Source organism: Choloepus didactylus, chromosome 5 (genome assembly GCF_015220235.1).
Source record: "Choloepus didactylus isolate mChoDid1 chromosome 5, mChoDid1.pri, whole genome shotgun sequence".
Lineage (NCBI taxonomy): Eukaryota > Metazoa > Chordata > Mammalia > Pilosa > Megalonychidae > Choloepus > Choloepus didactylus.
In genome coordinates, this window is record NC_051311.1 from 93,653,629 (window position 1) to 93,680,584 (window position 26,956).

The following is a 26,956-nucleotide window of genomic DNA, read 5'->3' on the forward strand; positions in this document are numbered from 1 at the left end:
CCTTCCTGAAAAATTATACAAAAGGGGGAGATACAGGGCCACTTTTATTTCATCACTTCTACCAAAGCCCTTCTTAGGAGCCTCTGGTGGGAAAGCAGGTTTGGGGAAGCACCCAGCAGGACAAATATAGCTCTGCAATAAAACCTGGATGCTGGGACTCAGGCCTTGAGTTGGGGAGCCTGAGGACTGGCCCGTTAACCCCCACTGCATGTGGCCACTGCAAAATTCTTATAGAGCAAGGACACGATCCGTTCAGAGATAGAAGGCTACCGGAGTCCCCTCTATCCTGGATACACAGACTCAGCAAATGTGACAATGGAGTCAGTCAATGGGAGGAAATGCCTCAAACTTCCCAAATATACCAACATCACCAGTTTTGGAAAAACTTCTAAAATTATTTCAATTTTCTATAATTGTCATTAATACAACAATGGAAATCTTTGTACATACATTTTTATTTGAATCTATATAACAATTAAAAATGCAATTGCCTGTTACAGTTCACTTTTATCCTAGGTTCTGGCCCGAAAACCACTGTTTTCCCCTGGGTCTAATTTTAAAGTCTGAAAAAATACTTAATACTTTGGAAAATGGGACACGTACTCAGGAAGCTTACCTATTCTACTTTAAATTAATAAGGATATTCCTGTACTATAGATAAAAGGTATCTAAGATCTGTCCACTCCCAAGCAATAGTTAGACCTTTCAGGTTAATGGCTTTGGAAGGAAGCAGTTTGCATCTTAATTATACTAATTGACATAAAGAAAAGTCTTTATTTCTTGGGGGAAAAATCGTTTGAAAAATTGCATGAGACTGTGGTAAAGAGCCCTATTAAATGCCAGGCAACGAATAAGCCAGGAGCCCCACCTCTGAGTTCTCAATCGGTTGACCATCCCACACCATTTCTCAAAGTTGTTGCCTTGACTGCTACAAGCTATGGAAAGTAACTCCCTCCCTGTCTGTAGGGTGGGGGAAGTTTACATGAGGGTCCTCCAGTGCTCCCCTCTTCTCTGATCTATTCAATAGAGACATAAGGTTCACAGGGAGATTCTGTAAGGCAGCACTTCAAGTTTAAATTTCAAGGTTTTCTATGAGTTTCAAGTTAACTGGATGGTGAATTCTGGGGAGATGAGCCTGCAATTCTAGCCCAAAGCCTCAGCAAAAGTAGGCTCAGCTCGAATGGCTTGGAAGCTGTTTTCTGGCTCACTTGACTGCTCTTAATGCTGACCCAGGCCGCAGGTGGGCTGGTGGCGGGAAAGACTGAGCTCTCAGAAGGTCAGCAAATGGGAAAGAGAGCTGGTCCTCAGAGATATGCTCATTTGCTGCCTGGATTTAGCTGTCCTGAGAGAGTTGGTCGGCCTGACCAATGGCTGGTTGATCTGACTGCTGGGGTGAACTCTGAGCTAACCAAGAAGAATGAGCTGACGGCGTGGATGGATAATTCCTGGCAGGGATGGTGGTCTAGATAGCAACAATAGGGACATATTTAGTGCCTACTGTGAGCCAGGGCTGTTCTAAGCACTTCTGTGTATTAATTCATTTAACACTCATAGCAACCCTATGACCTAAAGATTAAGATTATCTTCGTTTTACAGCCAAGGAAACTGAGGCCAAAAGAGGTAACTTTCTAAAAGTCACATGGTGAATAGCTGATGGCACCAGGTTTCAAATCCAGGCAGTATAATTGTAGACCTCAAGCTGCTGATCATGCCACTCCTAGGACTAAATGTGATGGTGATCCTATCAGAGGACAGGATCCTTTGCCTAGAGGAAGGCACTGGCATCTTTAGACCAACACGGTTTTTTAATGACGCTTTTTCTGCCAAAGAAAAGGTTTCAGTAGCTATGAAAATAACTGAGAATATGTTAATATGCTGGGCATAGGGTGAGGAAGAGAAAAACAATGACGCAAGCCCTGCAACTCCTGAACACCTGCTAGGATCACACTTTCCCAGTCTCAGAGACCCCAAGAACTCTTGATATTTTTGAGGGTGGTATGTGGCACAAGGATGGTTCTTTAACATGCATGAGGCATTAAGCATTCCTCTTCAAAATTAGAGTTCAAACTTATTATAGAAGTTAAGTATGAGAAAGCAGCAGCTCCAGGAATCTTTTAGGTGCATGTTGCAAATTATATAACGTAAACATGACATAGCATCACTGTAATAGCTGATGTAATAGCATGGGGTAACCTGCATTTCAAACTCCTTAAATGGAAAACAAATAAATATGTAGAGAAAGAAGTCATGAAGCATTATGAAATCTGGAATATATTTCTACTCTCCAGGGTGATATAAAAATAATACCATTTTGAAAGCGGTTAGAATTATTCTTTTGAGGTCAACTAATGTTTTTTGGTAGGAAGAAAAAAATCACGTTAATTCTAAGCATTTGCAACCTTTTATTCCCAAATCTACCTAGGTACGGATTTATTTGCAAAAGAATATTTGTTGCTTTATGCAGTAAGTGCACGCACACACAAATTTTCTCCTATGCATTTAGAAATACAGCTCTCACACTTTGCATAAAACTGAGACCTTAAATACATGCTTAACACTTTCATTGTGGAGTGCACTTTTTATTTTTTTTCCAGTCCTTTAGGTATCCTGCCCCAATAAACAATTTGAATGACTGGAATAGCTACAAAAGCTCTCTGTGAACGTTTTCCTCAAGTGTAAATTATTGGAAGGCTGTTTATATAATTCATGAACATCTTTAGTCTTGTGTCCTTTTAATCTTGGTGAGTTCAATGTACTGACAGAATCCTGCTTCGAGTCTATCCTTAAACACTGGATTTATTCTTCAGTTTCTCATGAAGAAAAAGAGAAATGATATTGTACTTTCAAATGTATATAATTTCACTCCTGCACATATTTGCTGAAGTATAATGCTTCTATAGTTTTCACTCTTAAATTTGTCAAAGCTAAAGTGGAATGGGCAATTCCCTCCACTTAGTTTTGATGGTCTTTTTATGGTATTACCTTTATCATAAACAGCTCTTATTCATTCTGAAGAACTTGATTTCTGGAACACTGTTTGAAAACCACCCACAGTCCCCCCAAATTATAAGAATTTTAAGGCTACAACATAGGTGCAATTGTTATTTTTTTCTCTTAATGTTCTCTATTCTGGTGTTGCCATTCACAATTTTTTTTGGGGGGGGGGCGCCTAATTCACTTCAACAAGAAAAATGAGTTGGAAGGAACCTCAGAAGTTGAATTCATCTGTTTCTCCCCCTCTTCAATTGACCAGCCTAGAGGAAGGCACTGGCATCTTTGGGCCAACACCGTTTTTTAATGATCTCCTAAGTGTCTCATGCTTCCACTTTTGCTTCCCTCTCAGATTTCATTTTCCACAAGCAGCTGGGTGATCTTTAAATAACACAAGACCGATTTCAGTCTTCTGCTTAAAACTCGCAGTGGTTCCCACGGAATTGGACTTCAGTCCAAACTCCTTTACCATGGCACGTGAAGCCTGCCCCAGCTGTCTCCTGCCTAGTCCCATGTGTTGACTATCCCTTGCTCTCTGCCATCCCTTGCTCTCTGCACCATGGCTGTCCTTGGCTTCTGTAAATTTCTTGAATGGTGAGCTCCTTTTCACCTTAAGTCTTCTACCTGGACTGCTTTTCTTCAAAATTCTATGCATGTCTGATTTCATCTTATTGAATAGCTCTCAATCAAAAATTACTTCCTCCAAGATGCATTACCTGAACAATCCACAAAAAGGAGGTCCCCTATCCTGAAACCAACACTATCACATCACTCTTTTATTTTGTTTCCAGCTCAGAAAGCAATGAAGAGTTTTTGTGGGAGGTAGGAATGGGGGTCACGAAGAGGGGTTGGTTGTGGTCTTTCAATCTTCCTGAGCTGATGGTCAGCAATATTTGGCTAATCATTGCTAAGCCTAATTTGTGCTCACAGCCTGCAGCTTTCAGGCTACAGAGGATGCCCACAACAGTCCTCTGGTCTACTTGTCTAGTATCCCTATCACCAGAACAAGTTAAAACAAAGACCCTTTATTCAAATGCAGGGAAAATGGTGACTTACTTATCGTGGAGCCGGACTCAGGCCTGTTGAGGGAGCTGATGATGACAAAGCCAAAGCCTTCATTCTCTTTGCGGTGAATAACCACATCACTGGTCCTGCAGGCTGTGCGAGGGTGAAGCCTTCAGCGGGGGAGGCATTGCTGCTGGGGGCAGCGTGGTTGCTGTTGGTGTAGGTTGCGTAGTCACTGCGGGGAGAGCTGTGGTGGGTTGATACAGAACCTGGACTCCTCCCGTTCTCTGGGCAGGGCTCTCCTGGAATACACAGAATATACAGACACTCAGTTATTTAACAAGGGTCTATGTGAATGCCGACTACGTACTAAACACTGACCAGACGCTCGCATTATTACCCAACTGGCTTCTATATCCTCTGGATCTGGAGAGCACTTGGAACATTACAAACTTAGCTTTCAAGGCCCCTAGATTTTGGTCGAGTTCCAACCTTCAGAGCAGACAGGTCAAACCCCTTGTCAGCTTCTTCTGTGCTGCCACTTGTTTTTATCTTCTGATTGTTTAGACTGCAAACCTGCCCCCCCCCCCCCCCCCGCCTAGGCAATGCCTAGTTTGAGATATTGAGTTTCTTAATTGCAAAATAATAATTGATCGTAAAAGATCACAAACAGGTGGACGTATTCTAAATGATACTGTACATGAGAATCACTAAAAGAACTTGTAAAAAATATATATCTCAAGGCTCACCCATGAAAGTTTTTTCAGTAGGTCTGAGAGAGACTGGATTCAGGAATCTGGATCAAGCTGCAAAGCCAAATTTTGAGAATGCTGCTATAAATGTATTCTAACTGGGGTCCTGATAGCCCAGGGGTGTCCATGTAAGGTGACCTATCATAATTTTTCTAAAGAGCCATGGTTCTATTTAATTTTATAATACTTCACTAGCCTCAAAGTGTTAAATCACCATGTAGGTGGCAAATTTACTTCTTAAAAGTAGTTTGCTCACTCTAGGACCAAATGATGTCAGACTAACAAATTACAATTTTGAATCTCTAAGGAGGTATTAGAGGTGGTTGCTCATTTATACTCCATTATTATTGCAAAATACATTCATTATTAGTTAGCAGATAAACCACACCAATACTCCTGTAGAAAGAAAGCAAATTTACTGGGAGAAATGTTAGAAAGTTGGAAGTTAAGAAAGCTAGTTTTTGAAATGAAAATCGATCGGCCATCCAGAAAGAATTTTGTCATTTTAATTTAATACCAGGAAAGGGCACTCTGATTAAAAGAAATGAGACAGTCACCTAGAATACTGTAATTAGAAATAGGACTGTTTCATCTCTATTTTGCAACTTGATTAGTGTACTTGAAGATGTTTATGGAACAAATGAATAATATTATGGAAAGTAATCACAACTAATGATTTCATTGTTGGGTGTCTAGATATGGGCTCCTATTTAGAACTCTGGAAGGTGTCTCCTATGATAAGCTAAAAGTAATTAGCAAAAGTTCCAATGAAGGCTCTTCCCTTCATAATCTGCAATTCTATCCTGAAATGAAAAAGCCGGGTGAGAAAGAAAAGAGACTCCAAGAGATATTTTGTTACACAGATGCCTAAAGAAGAATGAGCTGCATTTATTCACATACCCAGACTGAAAAAGAAAAAGATCTTACAAGAATGTATTCATTTCTTGCTTGTAATTACAGAATGAGTAAGACACAGGCTGCTGCTTATTATCATTTGGTAAATTTGATTTTCTTTAAGGTTTGGTTAATCAGGTTTCAGTAAAAAAAAAAAAAAAATGGATGCTTTTCTTCTGTAAAAAAATGTACTGAGGTCATAAAAGAACTAAATATCAAAGTCACAGCCTTTTCCTTCTTTTTAACCAGAACTTAAAACTTCTGCCTTTAAAATATACCCCCCCCCCCATGGAAAACATCATCCAAAGACAAACTGTTATTGTCTTGGTAAAGTACATGTCCTTTATCTGTCCTTGTAAAAGTTGGAAATAAAGTGATTAGAGATAGTCAGGAAGAAGAAAACAAACAATTATTATGCCGCAAAATTAAATTGAAAATTTCCCTGAGTTATTGGACCAAATCAGTAACTAAATGTCGTAGGCAGTGACGAGAGATCTCATTTTCTGGCGGCCATATTTTAGGGGGTTGGCAGCTCTGGTTGTCAGAAAAGCAACAACAAAGAAAAATTATCTGTCTTTGCAGTAAATGGCTCGGAGTGGCTATGTCACAGGTTCTAGAGTGAAAAAGAAAACCATTGACTAAGCCAACATGAGTGGTCCCTGGGTAAGTGAAAGAGTCAAACAATAAATAGAATACTTTTCTATTGCTTTTGGATTTCTCTTTCAACCTCTAAAACAAATTTCTTTATCTTTAGCAAAACAAGCACTTTAACAATCAGGGTGTTAGGAACTCTTCTAAGTTCTCCCTGGGCTTCCTTGAGTCCCCAACACTTGAAAATTGGTGGCATGATTGACTTTGAGGGATAAAATGGACTCCACATCACCTTTCTACACAGCCAGCGATAGATCCAAATGAGACTGTCTTCTCTCCAAAAACCCTTCCTGGTGTAGAGCATCAACAATTGCTGATGTTATTTTAGATGAATACAGTAAAATATCATAAATGATTAAAATGTCAAGTACTTTTAAAATTCACTCACTTCCAGGATTCCTGAATTATTCTTTCAGATTACATGCAAATGGATGCCCAGAATTCAGTCACTTAGTATCTACTCAAGCCAAATAATTAGTTTTTAAGCTAAGCTTCCGTTTTGTCCCTGCCATTCATGCTGGAATATACTGTGGTGACTGGGAGATGATCTCCCTTTGGGAAGGTGAGAGCCATGGACCATGACCTCCAGGTGAGCTGACTTAGACCAGAACAGCCAACCACTGGCCAGTAGCTGCTCCAGGTTTGCAGACCCATTTATTATTCTTGTACAGTGATGGCCTAGAGAATTTAATAACTGTAAAGACTAACTGCCAATGTTTATAAATAAGGAGGTTTTACAGAAATATGGATTTCCAGCTTCTCTTGAAAACTTTGGCAACAATCAGCCCAGAGCTTGGTAACGACTGCTCCTTTAACTGGGTATGTGCTTTGCAGATCGCCAGAGTGCCTACTATTCCCCAGTGTCTCTGGAAAATAACCTGGTTTACTCATTTACTTACTCATGTATCCATAGAGTGAGGAATCCGGAGGGTCAAAGGGACTTGTCAAACTGAAGCCTTTTTTTCTTTCTAGACCACACTCTCTGTATCAGGACTCCAGGATGCTGTGCCCCAATGGACACGCTACTTCCACGGTGTGCCCAGGCCTCTTCTCAGGACGGTCCCCCAGGAACTGACCGTGCAATACACGGGCATATCTTGCTTGAAGCGTAGCCCAGGGGTGGCTATTTGCAGGTATGTGTTTTGATCGAGCTTGGATGTGTGGGCTGGGGTGTCTGCACGCACGTGCACAGGGTACCTCGTGATTCCTGAGGGAGAGGGGGGTGGACCACAGGCCGTGGCCCTGACCATGTTAGGGGCTGGCCTGCCTGTGGGCATTTGAGTCTGTGCACTCCAGTTTCATACTCATCAAGGCAGACAACTTAAGTAAATGGCTGACATTATGCTTGTAGACAAAGAACAAGGAAATGCATTTGGAATGGAGAGCAAGTGTAGTAACCAGGGAGTGTGCCAGCACCCTAAATACTGACTAAACTTTTCACCCGGTTGCCAAGACAACATCCCTGTTCTTGGCATTAGGCAGACAATTAGATTTTGCTAGGTGTTAGAGAAAAGATGCTAGAAACTTTAAGACTGACTCTATATGATTTGATCAAGTCATAAAACTTCCTTTCACATTAATTACAGATTTCCACTTTAGGAAATTCCTCAGAGACACCTTCTCAGAGGAATGGTATGTATTCAAAATAATTTATTTAGGTTGAATGTCTCAAAGCTGAGCTACTGAAGACGTAAATATTTATACTTTTGGTGTAATGATTAAAGCCACTCTCCTAATATCCTTGGGGAAGAAACAACTAAATATTGGAGATGGTACCATAGATAAGAAAGACATCACTCGCAGCTAGTTTAAGACACAAGATCTGTGCTGCTATTATCTGGTAAATGAAATTGGATGCTTTGCTGGATATTTTCTCCCTTACCCCACAATTTCTGATTTTTGAGGAGCTAGCTTGCTTGTGTCTAACTGAAAATTACGCTTTTGTATCTTCAGTGTGCAAATATTTTATATTTCAATATTTGGGGCAGGTTTTTGTGTTGTTTATTTTAATTTTTACCTAATATAAATAATCTGTCTGTATCTCCTATAATGGATGCGTTCTTTTTCTTGAGCATTGCAAAGTACAGTATATTGAGAATCAGCAGACACAGACCTGCCCTTTTACATGGTTGCCCTCTTGGTACTGTCCGTCTTCTGAGGCTGGGCAAGGCATTTGCACAAGCTGAAGCTGGAATGAGGCTGAAGGGTGTACTCCCTAGAACCTCCTTTCTTCCCAGCTCCTTTGTGCAGGAAGGCGGCGATGCTACTCCTCTTCCTGCTGATCTTCTGCCTCTCCACAAAATGACTGCTCTCTCCCCTTTGAACTATCCCACCTCCCACCGCCTTTGCTTAGGAAAGAGTTATAATCCTCATGATAACAATCCTTGAAAAGGCATCTCCACTGTCAGAGTCATGTGTAAGTTGTCTCTCTCATTGTTGGAGAAAAGGCAGCTAGGAAGGAAGGTCTTCCCATGCCTATTTTACCATTTCCATTCAGTTTCTAGGCATTTTCTTTGCTAACAAAGTATCCCTTGCTGAACGTACTCATTCTCAATACTGATGAAACTTTCAAGGAAGAGTGGGTTGAAGTAATTTGAAAACTCTCCTGGTGTGAATGAGCAGTTTGCAGCAATACATTTTCAAAAAGTAAATGCACTCGAAATGCACTTGAAAGCCTAACTGAGTCAAGTTGGTAAGAACAGCAGTAAAGAGCATCTTCACAGAAGTCACGTGGTTCACAAATTATAAGAATACATTTTTGCAGTCATTGGCATATACTCTAACAGCTTGGGTTGGTTAGAGCAAAATATAATTTGCAATAATCAGCTGGTGACAGGGGACATGAAATTATATCGATGCACTGTTTTTGCACTATGCAGTATATTTCCCTATAAATCAGGTATCTTTTAAATTTATCTTTGGGTTACAGACCATATAGCACAGCATACTTTTTTCTATTAAAAATCACTCTGTAGGGAGAGAAAGACAGTTAAATGTTAACCAAGCAAGCACTGTCTTCCTTCTGGCATCTTGCCCAAGGATAAGGCATAATTTAAGGTATTTTACTTCTTTGGGTCAAGTGGTATACCCATGAATTTCTGAAGACAAACGGCACCTCTTAGCAAAACCTCCAGACTACACAAGATATATAGCAGTTACAACTGGTGAGGGCTGACAGTTCTTTTGACTTGCCCTTTTAAATGATTGCCCTTGCTCAAAGACTACTTTCCAGAGAACTCAAAAATAAAAGGATTTTTAGTTCATCTGATAAACCTCATCCTCTCCAGTCATTCATAGCCTGTGATGAGCTGATGATGACTCTTTCTTTTTATTCAAACGTTATCTTAGCACAGGCAGAAGACTCCTCGTTTCGGGGAATGGCATTCACTCCAGGTTGGTTTAATGTTTTTGAATTCACTGGGGGTAGGGTTGGCCATAGATTGGGGAGGGGGGTTAAGTGGCACAAAGACATAAGCACTGGCCAGAGAGTCCAGTGCCCACGTTGTCACTGGCTCACTGCGGACTACTGGGCAAGCTACTGAACTTCTGGGCTTCAGTTTCCTCATCTGTACCACAAGGGTGCTTGCATTGCTAATGCTCTCAGGAGGGGCAGTCGTGGGGCTGAGAAGAGGCCAGCAGGGCACTGGGGCAGAGGACATAAGCAGGACCTCTTCAGTGCTGCTGCTCTTTGTGACTCACAAAGCACGGCAGTTCCAAGGAAAGACTATTATCCCAACATTATTGAAACCTCAGATTGTAATAAATCCTGTGATGTTTGTAACACACATATTCCTTAAAAATAGGAATCTTTTCTGGAGGGTTGTGATGGCAGAGGGAGACAAATTGAATCATATTATGAATATGAGGTTGGACTTTAAAAGGTATGTCTTTGGTGGGTTCTTTTATGAAGCAGAGAAAATGGTTGTAAAGGGAATAATTACTTCTAATTTATCTGTTTCATAAGTTTGGTGCTGTAAGAATTGTTTTTTCTCCAAGTGAGGTACAGCTATATTTTCTCTATCAGGATACCAATTTTATTGTTACCTTTTATACAGCTCTACAATGAATGCTAATTTTCCATCCCGGCTGCCTTATTATGATATCAAAATGCTGTGATTCTTGGTTTGTAAACACAATAAGGAACATTTTCAAAAGACATGCTTTTCACCACTATAATGTTCTTCTTACACCTACCATCTACCAAAGAGCAAAGAGCATACATATCTTAAATTCGCCCCAGGCTTTGCTAGCAAATTTTAATGACTATATTTAAAATGTAGGCCTCAAACACTGGATTTTTATACTAATGGGGTGAAAATTGGCACTTTCAAAATCATAGTTACCTACTGGATATCTAGGGTGTTTTCTCTCCATAGGACAGATAATTGATTTAAAATTTTGTTTCAAGTGACCTTATCACGTCTCACAAAAGCATCTCACCTTCTAACCCTCATCCTTGCTGCTGGCTCCAGTTACATACCTCCACATAGCACCTTTCTTCTCACAGTGAGGTTGACCTGCCCGTTACGGGCTGCGTGGTGCATGAGGTCGATGACGTAGCGGTGGGTCTCGCCAGCCACTGGTATCCCGTCGACGTAGACGAGCTCATCTCCTGGGTGCAGGCGGCCATCTCTGTCGGCTGAGCCCATGGCAATGACGGCTCCGATCAAAATCTAGAGAAGCGGTGAAAAGGAAAGGAAATCCACATTTCAAATCCTTTCGTTTCTTCTCCTTTTTCTCTTTACATAAACTTGGTGGAAGATTTTATGCCCACATTAAATTCTTTGACCCAAACCTGAGCATGTATTTGAAAACTGAAAAATGAGAAGTTGGATAGGACAAGATACCCTTCCAATTATCCCAGGTTCCTAAATCCTTTTAGAGAAATAAGTGTTTTGAACTTGCTGCTGATTGCCATGAAATTTGGGTGACACTTGCTTCCTGGTTCATAAGTTAGAAAATTCTAACCCAAAATACAATCTGATGCTGATTGGCCACATATGAGCTCCTAATTGAAACAAGCTCAGGATTGAATCTATGATCCAGTTCTTATTATATGGAACCTTCCCTGGGCAAGGCTTCTTTCTCAATTTCAGTTTCTTCATCTGTAATCTGGGGAAAATAATATCAGGACTTACTTCTTAGACTTGTAGGGAATAACTAAATGAAATAACATGTGAAGCATTAAACTTTGTTCATGGCATAAAATAAGTGCTCAAAAAATGCCAAGGGGAAAATAGCTGCCTCACGTTTCTGAACTGTGGTAAATGTTCAAAGTATTTGCTTTGAAAGACTGGAGGCAAGGAGAAAACAAAACAAAACAAAACAAAAACAAAACTCATAGCTGGCTTTTTGTGATCAGTTGACTGACTGACTGAAAATATTTCAATCAAACCTTCTCCAGATTTTTGCTCCATTCCTTTGAGTATTTCCTCAGAGCACGTTCCTTTGTAAAAGAAGTTCTCAGATCTGCCCATCCCCTGAAATACTTCTGCTGTTTAGGTGGTTACGATGGATACCATACCAGGAAATGAGGAGATAAAATGGTAAATTTGAGTATTGTTACCAGTTATCATTCCCTGAATCAGGGACTATAATAAAAGCCAAAATATAAGGTTTCCCACTTTCCATTAAAAGCACTCAATTTAGTGTCCATTAGCAGAGCTATTTGCTACCTGAGAGGAGACAATAGTACTAAATATTTTAGTTTTGCTGTTTAACCTACAATCTTTTCAACTCATGGACAATAGGTCTCCTTTTGCTTTGGCAAGTGGCTTAAGGACACAGCATCAAGAGGACAGTGTTTCCCATTAGCCTGATAATATTGCAGAGACATTACTTAAGTTTTTATTTTAAATCTTCCTAAAAAGATTCCTTGCCCACTGGCTGATTTCTTCCAGGCACAGTAATTTCTTCCAAATTCCAGATCCGTGGATTCTAGCTAATTTGCAGAGTTGCTCCACCATGACTTGCAGGCTTGCACGTCTTCAGGTTTGGCAGCAGCGTGGTCCCTTCTTCCTGGGTCACAGTGCTCGGTGTGGTCTGTCAAAATGGCAACCGGATCGGAATGTCTGGTGCTCCTTGGGTATATGCAGAGCTAGAGCCTGAAGAGTTCTTTTTTTCTTTTTCTGAGGACTTCACAGCCTTGGACCACTGAGAAGCTCTCTATCCACAGCAGCGAAAATTCCCCACGCTACAACTGCTTTCCCCTTATTGCTGGGTGCAGAGTGGGATGGGGGAATAGATCTGCTTCTGTGTTGATTAGTGTTCTGATGAGTGATTCATTATTGCTATTGTAGGAAAGGCTTCAAATTTCTTGTCTTAGAATGACTGCACCCAGCATCCCTCTACACCCGTTTGCTACAGTCCAGGAATCGTGCATGCCTGTGACAGTCTCCATTTTTCTCTTTATTGTCATGACAACCTGTATATGTGAGTTTTGTTCTAAAGATCTTCCAATCTATTTTTCAAAAGGCTCAACCCACTATGGAACACTTCAAAAATTTGGTAAGTGTTTTGTGCAAAAGCCTGGTAAAATGAATGTTTATTTTTCTCCACTGCCCCATAAATAGTTGCCTTTAGCTATGTTAGCCCAAAGACAATGCTCCCATCTTTTGATCTCTTGTAATCTGTAGATTACAAGTTTGCAGCTAGTTATAGAGAAAAAGAAATGGCTTGTGAATGAACTTCGTGACTGGTTAATTATCAACTTTAAGGTATAGTTCTGATTCTGATAATAAGTGAACCAAAAAAATAGAGGATACAAACTGAGAGAGCCAGAGATGGAACTGGGCCCTTTCCAAACATAATAAAAGTGAAATTTCACACTGGAAAATTCCTGTTCATCTCTTGCTATAGGAAAACAACAACAATATACAGGTACCCTCAAAGTTATCTTCTGTGCTAGGAGTTGAAAATCATCTATTAAAAGGAAGATCACAGTTAAACATCTGCTTTTCTTCCCTATCGCTTTGATATTTAGTCTCCTCACTAATTCATTTATTCAACAAATATTCATTGTACCTCAGAGACTCTTGTTGGTACTAGGAATCTATCAGTGAATATGGGCCAAAAATCTCTGCTCTCACAGAGCTTTCATTCTTGTGGTCATCCAGTAATCAATGCAATAAATGTACACATCATATTGTACGTTAAAAGGCATGCACTTTGGCAAAAACAGAGCAAGGTGGGGGGTGTCAGTCATAAGGCAGAGGTGGTGGTGGTGTTTGAATGTTTGGAATAGGTCTCATCGAGAAGGAGACATTCGAGCAAAGGCTGAAGTTCATTGGACACAGTTTTTCAAACTTGAGGCTTTAATCTTCAAACTAGTTTTTTCTATTAAATCTTACATATTTTGTTTTAGTTTGCCATAATGCTATGACAAATATCACACAATGGTTTGGCTCAAACAATGGGAATTTATTGGCTCATGGTTTTGAGGATAGGTAAGTCCAAAATTGAGGCATCAACAAGGCAATGTTTTCTCCCCAAGACTGAAACATTCTGGTGCTGGCTGTCGGTGATCCTTGGGGTTCCTTGGCTTCTATCTCTGCCTCACATTGCATGGCCACTCTCCTTTCTCTTCTGGGTTCTGTCGACTTTTGGGTTCCAGCTCTTTCCTGTGAGTTTCTTTGACTATGTCTGAATTTCTGCTGCTTATAAAGGACTCCAGTAATCCAGACTAAGGTCCACCATCATACAGTTGGACCACACCTTAAATAAAATAACATCTTCAATTAGATCCCATCTACAATGGGTTCACACACATGAACATGGATCAAGACTAACAATAAGTCTAAACTGAAATACATGATTCAATCTACCGCATATTTATTTCTAAATAAACAGTACATTCAATAACACGTCAATATAATTTATTATATATTAATATATAAAATATATAATTTCATTATATAAGCTGTCCTTTACCTTTTTTTCAGAAAAGGTTGACAACATTATTAAGCAAACTTTAATTGAACTATGCATGGTGCACTGGGGTAGGCATTAGAGATGTGTATCCATTAGCTACACTGCATTAGTTTTTTTTTTTTTCTCCATCCATCAGGAACTCCTGCATTTGCTGCAAAGAGGGTGACCACTTACCCCATCACTGCTTTCTGCTCTCCTGTTACTGTTGCTCATTATCCTTTGGTCATCTCTTCACTTTGCACCTACATGCATTTACATTACAGCTATCTGTGTCTCTCTATTGAGGAAAAAATTCGCAACGTTTTTTTCTTTAATTAGAATATGCTTTGTACACTTGACACATTCCATTGGTTTATTTCCTTTTTGCCACTCTAACTGCAGGGACTGGATAACCTATGCTTCTTTCCTGTGCTGTATTTTATATTGGCTTCCCAATGTGTACATTCTCATGTTCACTTAATCTCTTTGAAACTTGTCTCAGGATTTCTGACCATCTAAGTCAGCTGTTCTCAAACTTGAAGGTGCATAAGAATCACTTGGTGAGCTTGTTAAAGCACAGAGTTCTGGATGTGCTGCCAGAGAGTCTGATTTGGGAGGTCTGGAGTGGAGCCTGAGATTCTGTATCTTTAACATCTTCCAGGAGATGCTGCATGCTGCTGGCCCTTACATCACATTTTGAATAGCAAGCTCTGAGTAATTCCACTTGGTCTGATAGTCTCACTGGTCACGATCCAGGTCAACCAAGGGCTCCCCGTTACTGGGTACTCGGCCTGGGCTCCCTGACTCATCAGGCTTCATAACCCCTTCTGGTCTGGCTGACCCCCACCCACATGGGACACTGAGCTTTCTCAGCCAACGTTGGTGTTGCCCCAGTCATCACCTCCTCTGGCCTCCATGGGTTCTTCAGCCTCAGCTCATCCTTCTGTCCCACTCTTTAGTCTTCTTTTCTTGAGGCTCTTGCAGGAGCTCTATTCTGTCCCCATTGCTTTGGACCTAAAGGAAGAACTTCATGACAAAACAAATCAAGAAATACTACTCCACTAGGATCCATGTCCTTATCCTTCCAATTGCCTTCTCTAAAAGCAAATGAAGCAAAGCAATGATCCAACTCTTCTTTATCTCATAGGCTATAGTGGCAAGGAACAAGCCAGAGCATTTGATGTGAAAAAAACAGCAATTCACATTCAGATGACTGATATCTCAGTAAGCTAGGGGAAAAAACTAACACTAAAAAGAATCTAACACTAACCAAACAAAACCAGTCACCTTTCTGGGCGTTTTAATTCTTTTAATTCTTTCCTGCACCACTTTATGTTAGTCTAATTCTCCTGGCTCTTCTCTGTAATATTTATAGCCTGGGACAACTTGACAACGTGGCAAGCAGATTTCAGGCTCTTTCCTTCTGAAACTCCTCCACAAGTCTGCACTGGGTTCCTCTGCCAAGGAGTCTGTCTATCATTATTTCTCTCTTTGAACAGGTTTTCTACAGACAGGCCTTTCTCCACTGCACTGCTTTCACAATCTTTCCATCTTGATGTCTTCCCATCTCTTTCAGTTCGCAGCTGGAAATCCCATTTTTGTTCCTTTCTGGCAATTTTTCATTTCTTTCTATTTCTATTGTTATTTAACTGTGAAAAGTATTTCCTCTCGCAGGAAAAATGCCCATACGCTTTATTTAAGCAGGAGACCTGCTGTTCATTATTTGCCGAAAGCCATGTTGTCATGTTTAACGCACACCCTGAGATGTCAATACCATTTCATATATATGGTTGCAGAAACCTATTTGATGCAACTTACGAGCCCTCCTGTGGCTAGGGACCAAGTCACCTCACATACCTCTCCCTTTGCAGCACATCAGCAATTAAATGAGGCTAGCACATTTTGTTTGTATATTATCCCTGGAGTTACAATGCAGGAAAGCAGGAAAAAAAGGCTTATGGGAGATCTTTACAGTAGATTTATTCTCCCCTACATGGTCTTTCTGAGACGCAATATTCTGGTCTTCATGGCTCATTATTTTTTGGCTCTGCTTGCTTTAGGGAGATTTAGGCTCCTACTTTATGGTATAAATGTCACAATTGTAACTTGCAGCATGAGTATGTCTTAAATCATTCAAAAGAAGAAATAAACTAGAATAAATCTAAACAAACACAATAAGGATAACCAGCAATCCATGTAATCTGAGGAGGCTTATTATAAATACTTGATGCCTGCCCACCAGAGGGGAGAAAGGACTCAGGAATGGAAAAACAATATTTAGAAGGCTTGGGAACCGGGGAACCTGTATACTAACCAGGCAGAAATCCATCCAGAGGCTGGGTGATGACAGGGGTTTTCCGTCACACCCCTGAGCTTCATCTTGGACAATAACTGTTCCATTTTGGTAATGACTGTATTGCTTTTGTGCCAGACAAAATCCAGCAACACCTCTCCTTTCCCGCGCCAGCCAAGGCTATGCCCTCTCTGAAACTAAGCTGTGTAATTCCACTTCATAGGGTGAATATTAAGTATCTTTAATATTTATTGAATGTGCTGGTGTACTGGGGTGCTGGCTAACTCCCAAAGTCGGCAAAGTGTGAGTGTAGGGGTCCAATAAATGAAGAATTTCATATTTTAAAGATCGTATTGAAGTAAGCCTCATGGGAAGAATCTGAACTTTGCTGCTTCTCAAATTTACTTTATATTTTAATCTTCTTCTATTTTTATTTATATATAGGCAAAGAGAACTGATACTGTTTTCAGTGCTTAGGGCCTATAAAGATAATTTGGCTGGTTGAAGTCTCCTTTGGTGCAAAATACTCACCTTTCAATTTCTTTCTATCCATTGCTCTGAGGGGTCTCAAAAGTAGCAACCTGAATGAGTAACACAAGCATAAGGGAATCTGGGGAATTGTGGCAATGAGAGGCAGCCATGCTCAGTCTATAAGGGCCCACTGCTTAGCTCCAGCCAGTTGTTGCCATGGAGGAAGTCAAGCTCAATGTTGATAGATCTTTCTCTTTTTCAAAAGAAGATGGGCATCTGAATTTTTAAAAACATGAAATTATTTGGTACTCAACAATTTTAGAACACTGGAGAGTTAAACAAGCATGTTGTGGGGCTGCCCAGGAAAGCATCTCTGCTTCTAGACTAGGCCATTTGAATTCTTACAAAGCCTGTAAAATTTAGAAGCCCCAGAAAATACAAACTCCAGTTCATTATGTGTTCTGAGAAGTTCAGAAGACAGTTTTGGTTTGGCATTGAGTACTCTCTTTTCTTCAATTCTATTTAACAACTATTTATTGTATCAGGCTCTGTGTTAGGCTTAGAAGACATAAACACCATAAAAACATGGTCCTTGCTCTCAAGGAGCTCACAGATGATAGAGGGAAAAAAGATGCAAGCCAGTACATTCTGGAACAAACAGGGACCTTGTTTTTCTGGAGAAAAGCTTTTAATTTGGCAAGTCTGAGGCACTATGTTAGTATAAATGCATTGGATTCTATAAGGATTTACTCTTAAGTGTGCTGCAAAAGTCTAAGCTAGTGCCAAGTACCCACAAAATGCTATAATGGTCAACCTATAGTAGTATTTTATTTTGGGTCCTTTATCATTTCTTTTCATTAATGTGGATCTTTTAAATATCTGTGGCACTCTTTTCATTTATGGGGCATACAAAGGAGAAGACAAAGTCTCTTCCTTGAAGGAATTTAAAATCCTGCTGAGGAAACCAAATAGACGGACATATGAACATATTAAAGAGCAATCCTGAAGGAAACCCAAGTCAGACAAAAGCCTTGTGGAGGCCAGGAGGGTTTGGAAATAAATCCGTGTGTTAAATGTTTACATACATGAAGGGACTTGATAATATTTTCTGTTATTTATATCTATACCTATATCTCATCTATATCTACCTTTTTCTGCATCTACATCTACCTCTACCTCTATATCCATATCTACCTCTGTATCTATATAATAAGAATGAGTTATAGAGAGGAGTGAGGCTGAGGAGTTGACAAGGTGACTGAAAATTCCTAGTAAACTCAGAATCAGGTGACAAATGGAGAGGGGGTAAATCCGGTGAAGGGAATAAAAATGAAACCAAGATTTGCTTCTTCTGCCTTCGATATAATGTCATTAATTTAGTCTCTGAATAAATTTCAAGCCTGAACTTACCTGAGCCCTATATTTTACCTCAGCATTCTCCTCCCTCACAAAGCACTATTAGGAAAATCCAGCCAATCCTCCTTGGCATATGTACTTTCACATCTTCTCTGTTGGCTGGGGGAATTAGTAACATTCTGGCTCCCAGGAATTAGGAATTGTCTTTCTCCTGGCATGCCCTCCTCCCTGGTGTCTTGTGGTCAGCCTCTCGGAGTTTTCTGTAAATGGATTCTCATCAATCATCTCCTCTGACTGCTCTCGCCTGGAAGAGGGAGCTCCTCTGGGGTTCTTGTCAGGTCCTCTTTGACTCTCTGCTAGAATATTTCTACCATTAAGGAACTCACCGCTTACTAAAGCAATCTGCTTTACTTTGGGACAGTTTTAATTGTTACGGCTTCCTTTCGTTTGTTAAATTATGATATGTTAATACATTCTCATAAATCCAGCTTGGTGTGCTTTCTGTATACTAATATTGTTATTTTATACTTTCACTCTGATGCATAACAGTTATGAAAAAAAAACTTTCTCCAGAGCACTTCCAAAATTCCCAATATTGTGCTAGTTGAAGTTGACTTCATGAACATCTGCTCATGGTAATTCCTTAATTCAAATCTGGCAGTCAGCTTGATTTTACTTCTGTTTATCCCTTTTTCTCTCTTCCTTGCTATTTTGGTTGAAAACATACATAAATCTACTGTTCGAAGTCACCTCTTCCCCTGGATTTTCTGCCATACGACATGTCTACCTGTGAGCTACTGCCCAGAAAGACCAGGGGTCCAGTACAACTAAATACTTAAAGTACTCAAGAGGAATCCAATCCATTTTAAGAAAGAGTAATGTCCCTTTGTTAATGCAATGTGCATTAATTTATAATGAGCTGTTGTTTATGGAGAAATTGGCATGATGAAAGATCCTTTTAAGGAGAATAGCAAATAAACAAATAGATAAACTTTAAATTTTTTGATGCAAGTCTTGAAAGATAACTTTTTAGTTGTCATAATGAATGATATTTTCCCTAATGCTTACACACACAATAGAGTCCAAAATGTGGAAATAAAGGAATTGAACTTACAGGCTGTCCAGGCTCATCTCCCCCGAGGATTCTGAAGCCAAATCCAGACTCCATCCTCCGAAGGTGAACATCCAACTCCTTATAATCTGGACCTGGAAAAAATAAGAATCCATTGAGTAATGATTTCTGCCTCCTCTCCACCCCTTGAGGAACTGAACAACACAATGATAAATTAATTTTCTGGACTGATTAATGAGAGCACCGTTATAATTGGCGGAGAGCATAGAGGATAAAATATATACATATATACAAAAAACTAGTTGCTCCAAAATTAGGTATTCCCTGGAATAATAGCCAAGGGCACTGCTAGCTTGTCACCATAGGCAGAGAGAGGATGCAGATTTTGTGTGTGAAAAAATTTGGGGTGAATTGAATTGATTCCTTTATAATTCTTTATTTTTCTAAGGGCATTCGGATTGCCTTCAAGATTCGCTGTCACTTTGGTGATATTTACACTGCCTAGAATGAATGTTTCAGAAATCTGAGAAAACAGATGGCAAAATCCTGAAACACCTAGTAAATTCTTAATAACTTAGCAATAGCTGTTTATGATTTGATGCATCCAGTTTACTGTGTGAATGTGTGTGTGTGTATGGACGTGGTGGTAGTGGGTATAAACTTATGCCTAATGAAATTTTCTCTTAAAATTGTAAAAAGAAGAAACAAGTAGAATTTAAACATTTTTCTATTGGGTTTAAATCAAGCTTTTGTCTTCCGCCAAAATCTTTCAGGTTTTTAAAATAATTTACAGATAGAAATTCACCTGGGTCTAAGATGAACTCTTATCCCCCAAACATTTGTAATATGGAAGCCATTAGTAAATTCACCATTGATTCCACTAGCGTACTCTCAATATAAATTAGAAGTGAGACACTTCACTGCAGTCAGCTGAAAGAACAGAAGCATGCTTAAAAATAAAGCTAGGAGACTCTCCTCAATATCATTTTTATTTTTCTTAATGCTAGAATAAATAAACTAATACTACAAGAAATATTTTGGCTTTTTAAAGGAGCATATAATTTATGCTTACCTTCTGCCCCTGGGCTTTTGAACTTTCCTCAGGGGAAAACACCTCACCATGATTAGGTTGTGCATACTTTTCATGCCCGCTGTTAGGATGTCAGTAGATGACAAGCAACTTTGGGAAATGTTTCTTGTGCCATCCTTTGCTTAAGAAGCATTTACTGAACTCTGGGCCTTCCTGGTTTCAAAGGAGGTATTAGAACTGATAGAATATGTATTTAGTAAAATTCTCCTCACTTAAACAGATGATTTTAGAAATTAGGATTTCAGAGGAAAATTCTCATGAGACAAAAAGCTATGCCTGAGCCACATGGATATATAGCAGTAGTAGCAGAGAGAAAGACCCTCCCCTCTCTCTGACGGCCAGGTGAATGTTCTGTGAGCTCTACAGAAGATAGGGCTGCTGAAGTGAGAGGGTGTACTTAGTCGAGTGATGTTGGGCTGCCTTGTTGCCCTGCAGCCTGGGCTGTTGCAATCCCAGTGATATAAGAAAGGCAAGCCATCCACTTCTGACATGTGGTCAAATGCAGATTATGTGTCTTAAAGAGAGCTAAATCAGGCACATCAGCATGTATATATTTATGTGTATATATTGTGCAAGACTCCAAGACTATTTGCACCCTTTCATGACCAGATAATCAAGGTATTTTCCATTTGGTGAATAATATAAAACTTTTCAAAGAAGACAAAGCAATTAACTTCCACATCTTTGAGCCATCCTTTATGAGTTGCAAAATCAGTCGCATTTTAAAGATAGGAGAAGTTAGAATAAATAAGTTCCTGTTAAATCATTAATTATAATTGGGTGGAAAAGAGAAGATAAAAAACTGTACCCTACACTCTATTAGAAACAACTGGCTTTTGAACTCAGTTTGTTTTGGAGTCTATAATAGCATATATGAAATCACGTACTGGGGTGTGTGCTCAGAGTCCGGAGGCAGATGGAACGGCCCGACATAGTTAAAATGGATACCCGTAGTCTTCCTAAGGGAGGGAGAACCACAATGGGAGATGGGAAGATGACAGAAAAGGCCTGGTCACTGTTCAAGCCTCCGAACGTTGGTTATGATACAACTTCTCACAGCTTTCTCTTCCCTAGGTCACTTTAAGCTTGGAGGATTCTATACCACACATACATAAAAAGTACAGATAGACACCGAAAATGGCACGGAAAATGGCTGAGCCAGCATGTTTAACAAGAACTTTCTTTCTGCTCTTGGAAACATTCTTCTCACTTTTATATGGCTGGTGAGTACACTTAAGTGGGAAAATTGTTCCACGAATGACTGTGGCACCTATCCACATCGCATGGGGAACTCAGAAGGAGTTTACTCTGCAGTCCATTTTAACTGTTAAGCAAAACCTTTCTCCTAAGGAAATGCTGAAATGACAATCCCAGTAATGAGATTTTGAGATGTGCCAAGATTTTCTTGTGTCAGAGAATACTGTGATTCCTGGGGGGGAAAGGGAAGGTTTTTCCTTAATGAAGGGCTCAGGATTCCTTTTCTAATGAGAGAAATCTAGATTTTAGCCAGTTAACGGTACTTAACTCTGAAGAACAGATTTTCAAAGGGCATTTGTCCTCCTCCCCCTCCTCTTTGTGAATTTTGGTGACAATTACAATCCTGATCCCCTGATTGTTGCCCTGCCCCATCCAATTTCAAATATAGGGAAGTATGTGTCAATCGTCTTCACCTTTCCATTCTTCGAGGCAGAGATGACAGCTTCATTTAATGTGAACAAGTATAGAAAGGTAAAGAGAGACCCACTAGAGAAGTGTGTTAGCAGACGTTATTTATTTTTTAGTTGTTTGTTAATTTTGAATTCAGAATCAGAGGCTGTAGGGCATGGAAGCTTTAAAAAATAGTCAACTGGAAAAAAAAAGTTCAAATGATAGATTGTGCCTTGAGGCAGCAGGACTTTATTTTTGGAAAACAAGAGCTCTTAGAAGACATTTTTTCTTTGATTTGTACCAACCCCATTCCCAGGCTGGCTTTACAAGATGACTAAAATTATATGCACATAGCTAGAAGACATTACTGTTTTCTTGTTTTGTTTGGCTTTTTTTCCTTCTTGCTCTGTTGTTAGCTCTCTTGAAAGATCCTGGTGTTTATGATATTTTTTCTAGCTGCTCTTCTGGCCAGGTGGCATGTTTCAATTATTGTATCATGCTTTATCTCTTCCCCTGTTAACCCACGAAGTGAAAGCAAAGAAATCTAGGGTCAACTCCTCTCCCCCTAGTACCAGAAGTTAATCAATATCCTCTCTCTCCTGTTGTTATGCAAACTATGCACCTAAAGGCTATTAGATGAAAGGCCTGGTGGACACTGAGCAGGACCTGAGTCACTTTGAAAGACATTCAGGCACGCCCCCAATGACATCCTTTTTCCTTTCCTGCTTCCTCATTCATTCCCTTTCCATGTTTTTTCTGTTTTTCTTCCTTTTTCCCCCTCAGCTCTTTTTGCAGAATTGTCAGGAGCAAACGCAGGGTTGCTTGGTGTGGTTAGAGAGGAGGCATGGGTTGTGAAGAGATGGACTAAGGGGAGACAGAGCTCTTTTTGGACATTAGTGTTCAATGGGCAGCCATGGCCAGCGTTGCTTTTTCCTTAGGAGATGGGCCCCGGGATGCTCAGGCACTAGGAAACAAAGCATCTTATGATATTCCTCCATGAAGGCATTAGACATGACTACTCGAGAAAGCTACAGGAATGGAATTTGTAAGTCCTGATTTATTCTGAGCTCACAGGAATATTGAAAAAGCTCACATGCTTAAAAGTAATAAATAGTAACCACAGTCAGGCATCAGGACATCTTCCTCATAACAAAGAAAAGCAGAATTTTAAAAGCCAATTCCTATTTCACAGGAAGGGTACACATGCTATCTGAATCCTTGGTCTTGCTTTTGAAAGACATGGCTTTGTACACAGTGTTAGGGAAAAGGATGGGTGACTGAACAGAACTGATTATTTTTATGATGGATTCAAGCTTCAAAAATGCAAAGAAAAGCATTTTTATGGATTAATTTGGCACATGAGATGCTGCTGTAAACATGTCAATTAAATTTTGGTACTTGACTTCCCTTCCATGTTTTAATTAACATGTAAGTGCCATGGCTTATTATCATGGTTTGGCACAGAGAATGTATTTATTCAATTTTCCTGCTGGAAAACACATTAATTTCTTTGACTTTTTGTTGTAAAGGGATCAGGAAAGGCAGTACAAAGAAGGAATCTGGAGTCAAAGATTATTAAACATGTCCCCAGCTTCTGGATTACCATGTCCTCCAGATATGGGGTGAGTTAAACAGGAATCTAACATCCCCAGATAAATAGCTAACACATTTTTTGCCTTAAATGAATCCTGTCCCCTTCACCTTTTTCCATGTCCTCCCCCTTTGTTTATGTGAAAGTGGCTGGACACGTTTTAGTCATCATGGGAAGCCATTTCCCCACTCTCTATTTGGTTCTTTTCCTCAGCTTTCATATAAGGTCAGATTTCCCCATCCTAAATACCCCCCTTGCTTCCTCTTCCATCTCTCTTCAAAGAGTAGTTTTTAGTGGAGCTTTCATGCCCTCGTCTCTGACTCATTACTCCATCCCTGTCAGTCTGGTTTCTGCTCTCTCAGCATTACTGAACCTCTTTAGGGTTGGTGATGACACTTTAATGGCCAAATTGAATGGTTTTTTCTTTTTCCTCCGGTATCAAATTCTGATTGATTTCTCTGCCACATTTGATACTGTTGATGCACCCTTTATAATCCCTGATTTCCTTTGTTCTTAAACAGGGCAATGTCTCCTTCAGGAAGTGATTCTGCTCTTGTTTTCATATTCTTGGCTCTTGTCTTCAGGTGGAGTTGTCCATCCAAAGGCCCTAACCACAGATCTTTTGTTTTGCTTACTACTTCCCTTAGTGCTGAGATACTTACTCTCTGTGTATCTACAGAATTTCATGGTGCACACTCTGTTGAATTTAATTGTTTTAAGACACTCAGCAATCTACTAGGCCCAATAAACTACAACACTATTCCACCATGGGGTCATCACTTAGCTTCATAGACACACTGCTCAGGACTGCTTACAATCAATTTTACCTCTGTACCTAAGGATATCATGTAGCTAAAGTCAATAACGTATCTTGTAATTGAGATGAATATATTTATCTGAGTCAAAAATCATAACACATAACTTGATAAAGGATATTTTATAAATGTAAGAAATATAGGAGATCTATATATTTTGGAGACGGTCATGATTTCCGAGAGTATTTTCATAACTTGTGTGGCTATTTAACAAAATATTTGGAATAGGTTCTTTTCTTGAAAGCCTGTACCATATAGTAATGTACAGTAATAAAATAGACTCAAAATATATTATAACTTTTGTTATATAAGTAATATAATTTTTTAAATATAAAAATATCATTTTGCAAACATACCAAGGAAATCTAAGTTATTGGGTGGCTCTTCTTTTATTTTTAAATAAACGAAATTCAGAAGCTGAGATTTTTGAGAAATGTGCTTGCTATGGCCAGTACACTGATACTTAGAAGCCCAAATTGAATCCTGCTTTCATTTTGAAACTGTAATTATTAGGTTCCCATTTCCCTCTGGACAGTAGATAGTCTCTCAAATCATAAGGATTTTATGGTCAGTATATAAGAATAATCATGCTTTAAAATTTTTCAGACCATGCTAAACAAATAAATTTGACATTATTTGAGGATAAAATGCTAAGAAGTATCTTCCATATTTTCTATATATCCAAAAAATGACATGGAAATTTACAGGATGAAATGATTTCAAACACACATATTCTCCAAGGGGTGTTAGAACATGATGAGATGGATAATGAGCTGTCATCATGGAAACACTCGAGAGATGTGTGCTGTGAGTACACAGACCTGAAATAGTGCTATTATTATGGAACATTCTTTTCTGCAGTTGTTTCAGTGTTCTGGCTTAAAATCCAGTGGTCTAAATGGCTGTTCAAAGCATTTCCATTACTAATTCTAAGAGTTAAAAAAAAAAAAAAAATAGAAATCTTCCTTTCCGTCCTTTATTTCCACAATAATGTTAAATATTCTAGCTTGAATCAAAATTGGTTAAATATTTTTTGGGATGGCTAGGTCAAATTTTTTTTCCTTTCAATTAAATCAATTGGTTATCACTAAAAGTTGTTAAATTTGAAATTATGATAGTTTATTCTATCTTAAAATTTTATTGAAATAGAGCATTTTGTAATTGGTATGGTTTCAAAAACATTTAAATTGTTATTGATGTGAAAATAATTTCATTCTCTATTAGCAAAATTTCTAATAAGTTCTTTGGAAATGATTAAATTGCAAATCTCTTGAAATACACCAGCATCACATTTCTATTTATCTAGTCCAATGCTGTCCAATATAAATAAAGTGCATGCTACATAAAATTTACAATTTTCTAGCAGTCACATTTAAAAAAATAAAAAACAGGTGAAATCAATTTTAGTAGTATATTTTCATTACCCCAACATATCTAATCTATTATTTCAACATTAATCAATACAAAATTTTAATATACATATTTTTTGTATTAAATGTTTTAAATGCAGTGTGAATTTTATCCTTACAGCACATCTTAATTCAGAGTAGCCATATTTTGAGCATCCGAGTGTCACATGTGGCTAGTGGCTACTGTCTTGGACAGCACAGATCTAGTCAGTCTGGTAGCTATCTCTGACACCTGACTTTTAATCTAGTCTTTTATTAAAACATTTTATGAAAAAAAATCATGTTTATAACTGTATTCCTTGGTATTTTGTTTGTTTCCTTGGCAGCCATTTAGGCTCACCATGATGAAGCTTGCTCTCTACCTTGAGTAGATGCTTATGCAGGTGAATAAAATTAGCAATAGTGATTATGCACTAGTAAACTGATGCTACGCAGAAGGATGGTTTGTTACACAGAATGGAAGACGGTCTGTTCACAGAACTGTGAGTACTGAAGAATACTTGCCAGAGGAATCCATTCGAAAGCTGGTCCTGGGTGGCACTTGTTCTGGATGGGAAAATGCGGAATTAAAATTGAAATTCATTTATGACATTTGAAAATTTACCTTTACTTTCTTTGTGTTATTATAACCCCACTCCCCATCTTGTGCTCATATTTTATGATTATTTTCTTTAAAATCCATGGCAGTTTGGGGACAGATTTACCCTGCTTTATGTATTTGTGTACGCGCATAAATGCATTTCTTTCACATGCACCCAAAATATAAAAATCTAAATCATTTTAAATCAGGATGGAAAAAAAGATATTAAAAAGACATTATTAAGTTTGGATTCTCATTATAAGAATACTTAGCTAAAAGAAAAGTCAATCCAGATCCCAAAATGTATATACAAATATAGGTCTTTTTAAATCATGTTATGATATTGTGTCATAAAACATTGAAATGAAAGTAAAGAATTCAATCAATGATTGCATTTATTTATGTGTACCAGTCCAAATATTTTGATACTT

The 26,956-nt window shown here is 39.0% G+C and overlaps 1 protein-coding gene across 1 annotated transcript in view; it reads right to left on the reverse strand.

The window, feature by feature from the left end:
- Nucleotides 1–26,956, reverse strand: part of MAGI2 (membrane associated guanylate kinase, WW and PDZ domain containing 2) — a 1,506,415-nt gene that overhangs the window by 146,978 nt on the left and 1,332,481 nt on the right. The window contains 5 exon segments of the mRNA XM_037836511.1: nucleotides 4,048–4,156; nucleotides 4,159–4,298; nucleotides 10,774–10,966; nucleotides 19,436–19,527; nucleotides 26,450–26,491. Of these exon segments, the coding sequence (XP_037692439.1) occupies nucleotides 4,048–4,156; nucleotides 4,159–4,298; nucleotides 10,774–10,966; nucleotides 19,436–19,527; nucleotides 26,450–26,491 (576 nt within the window).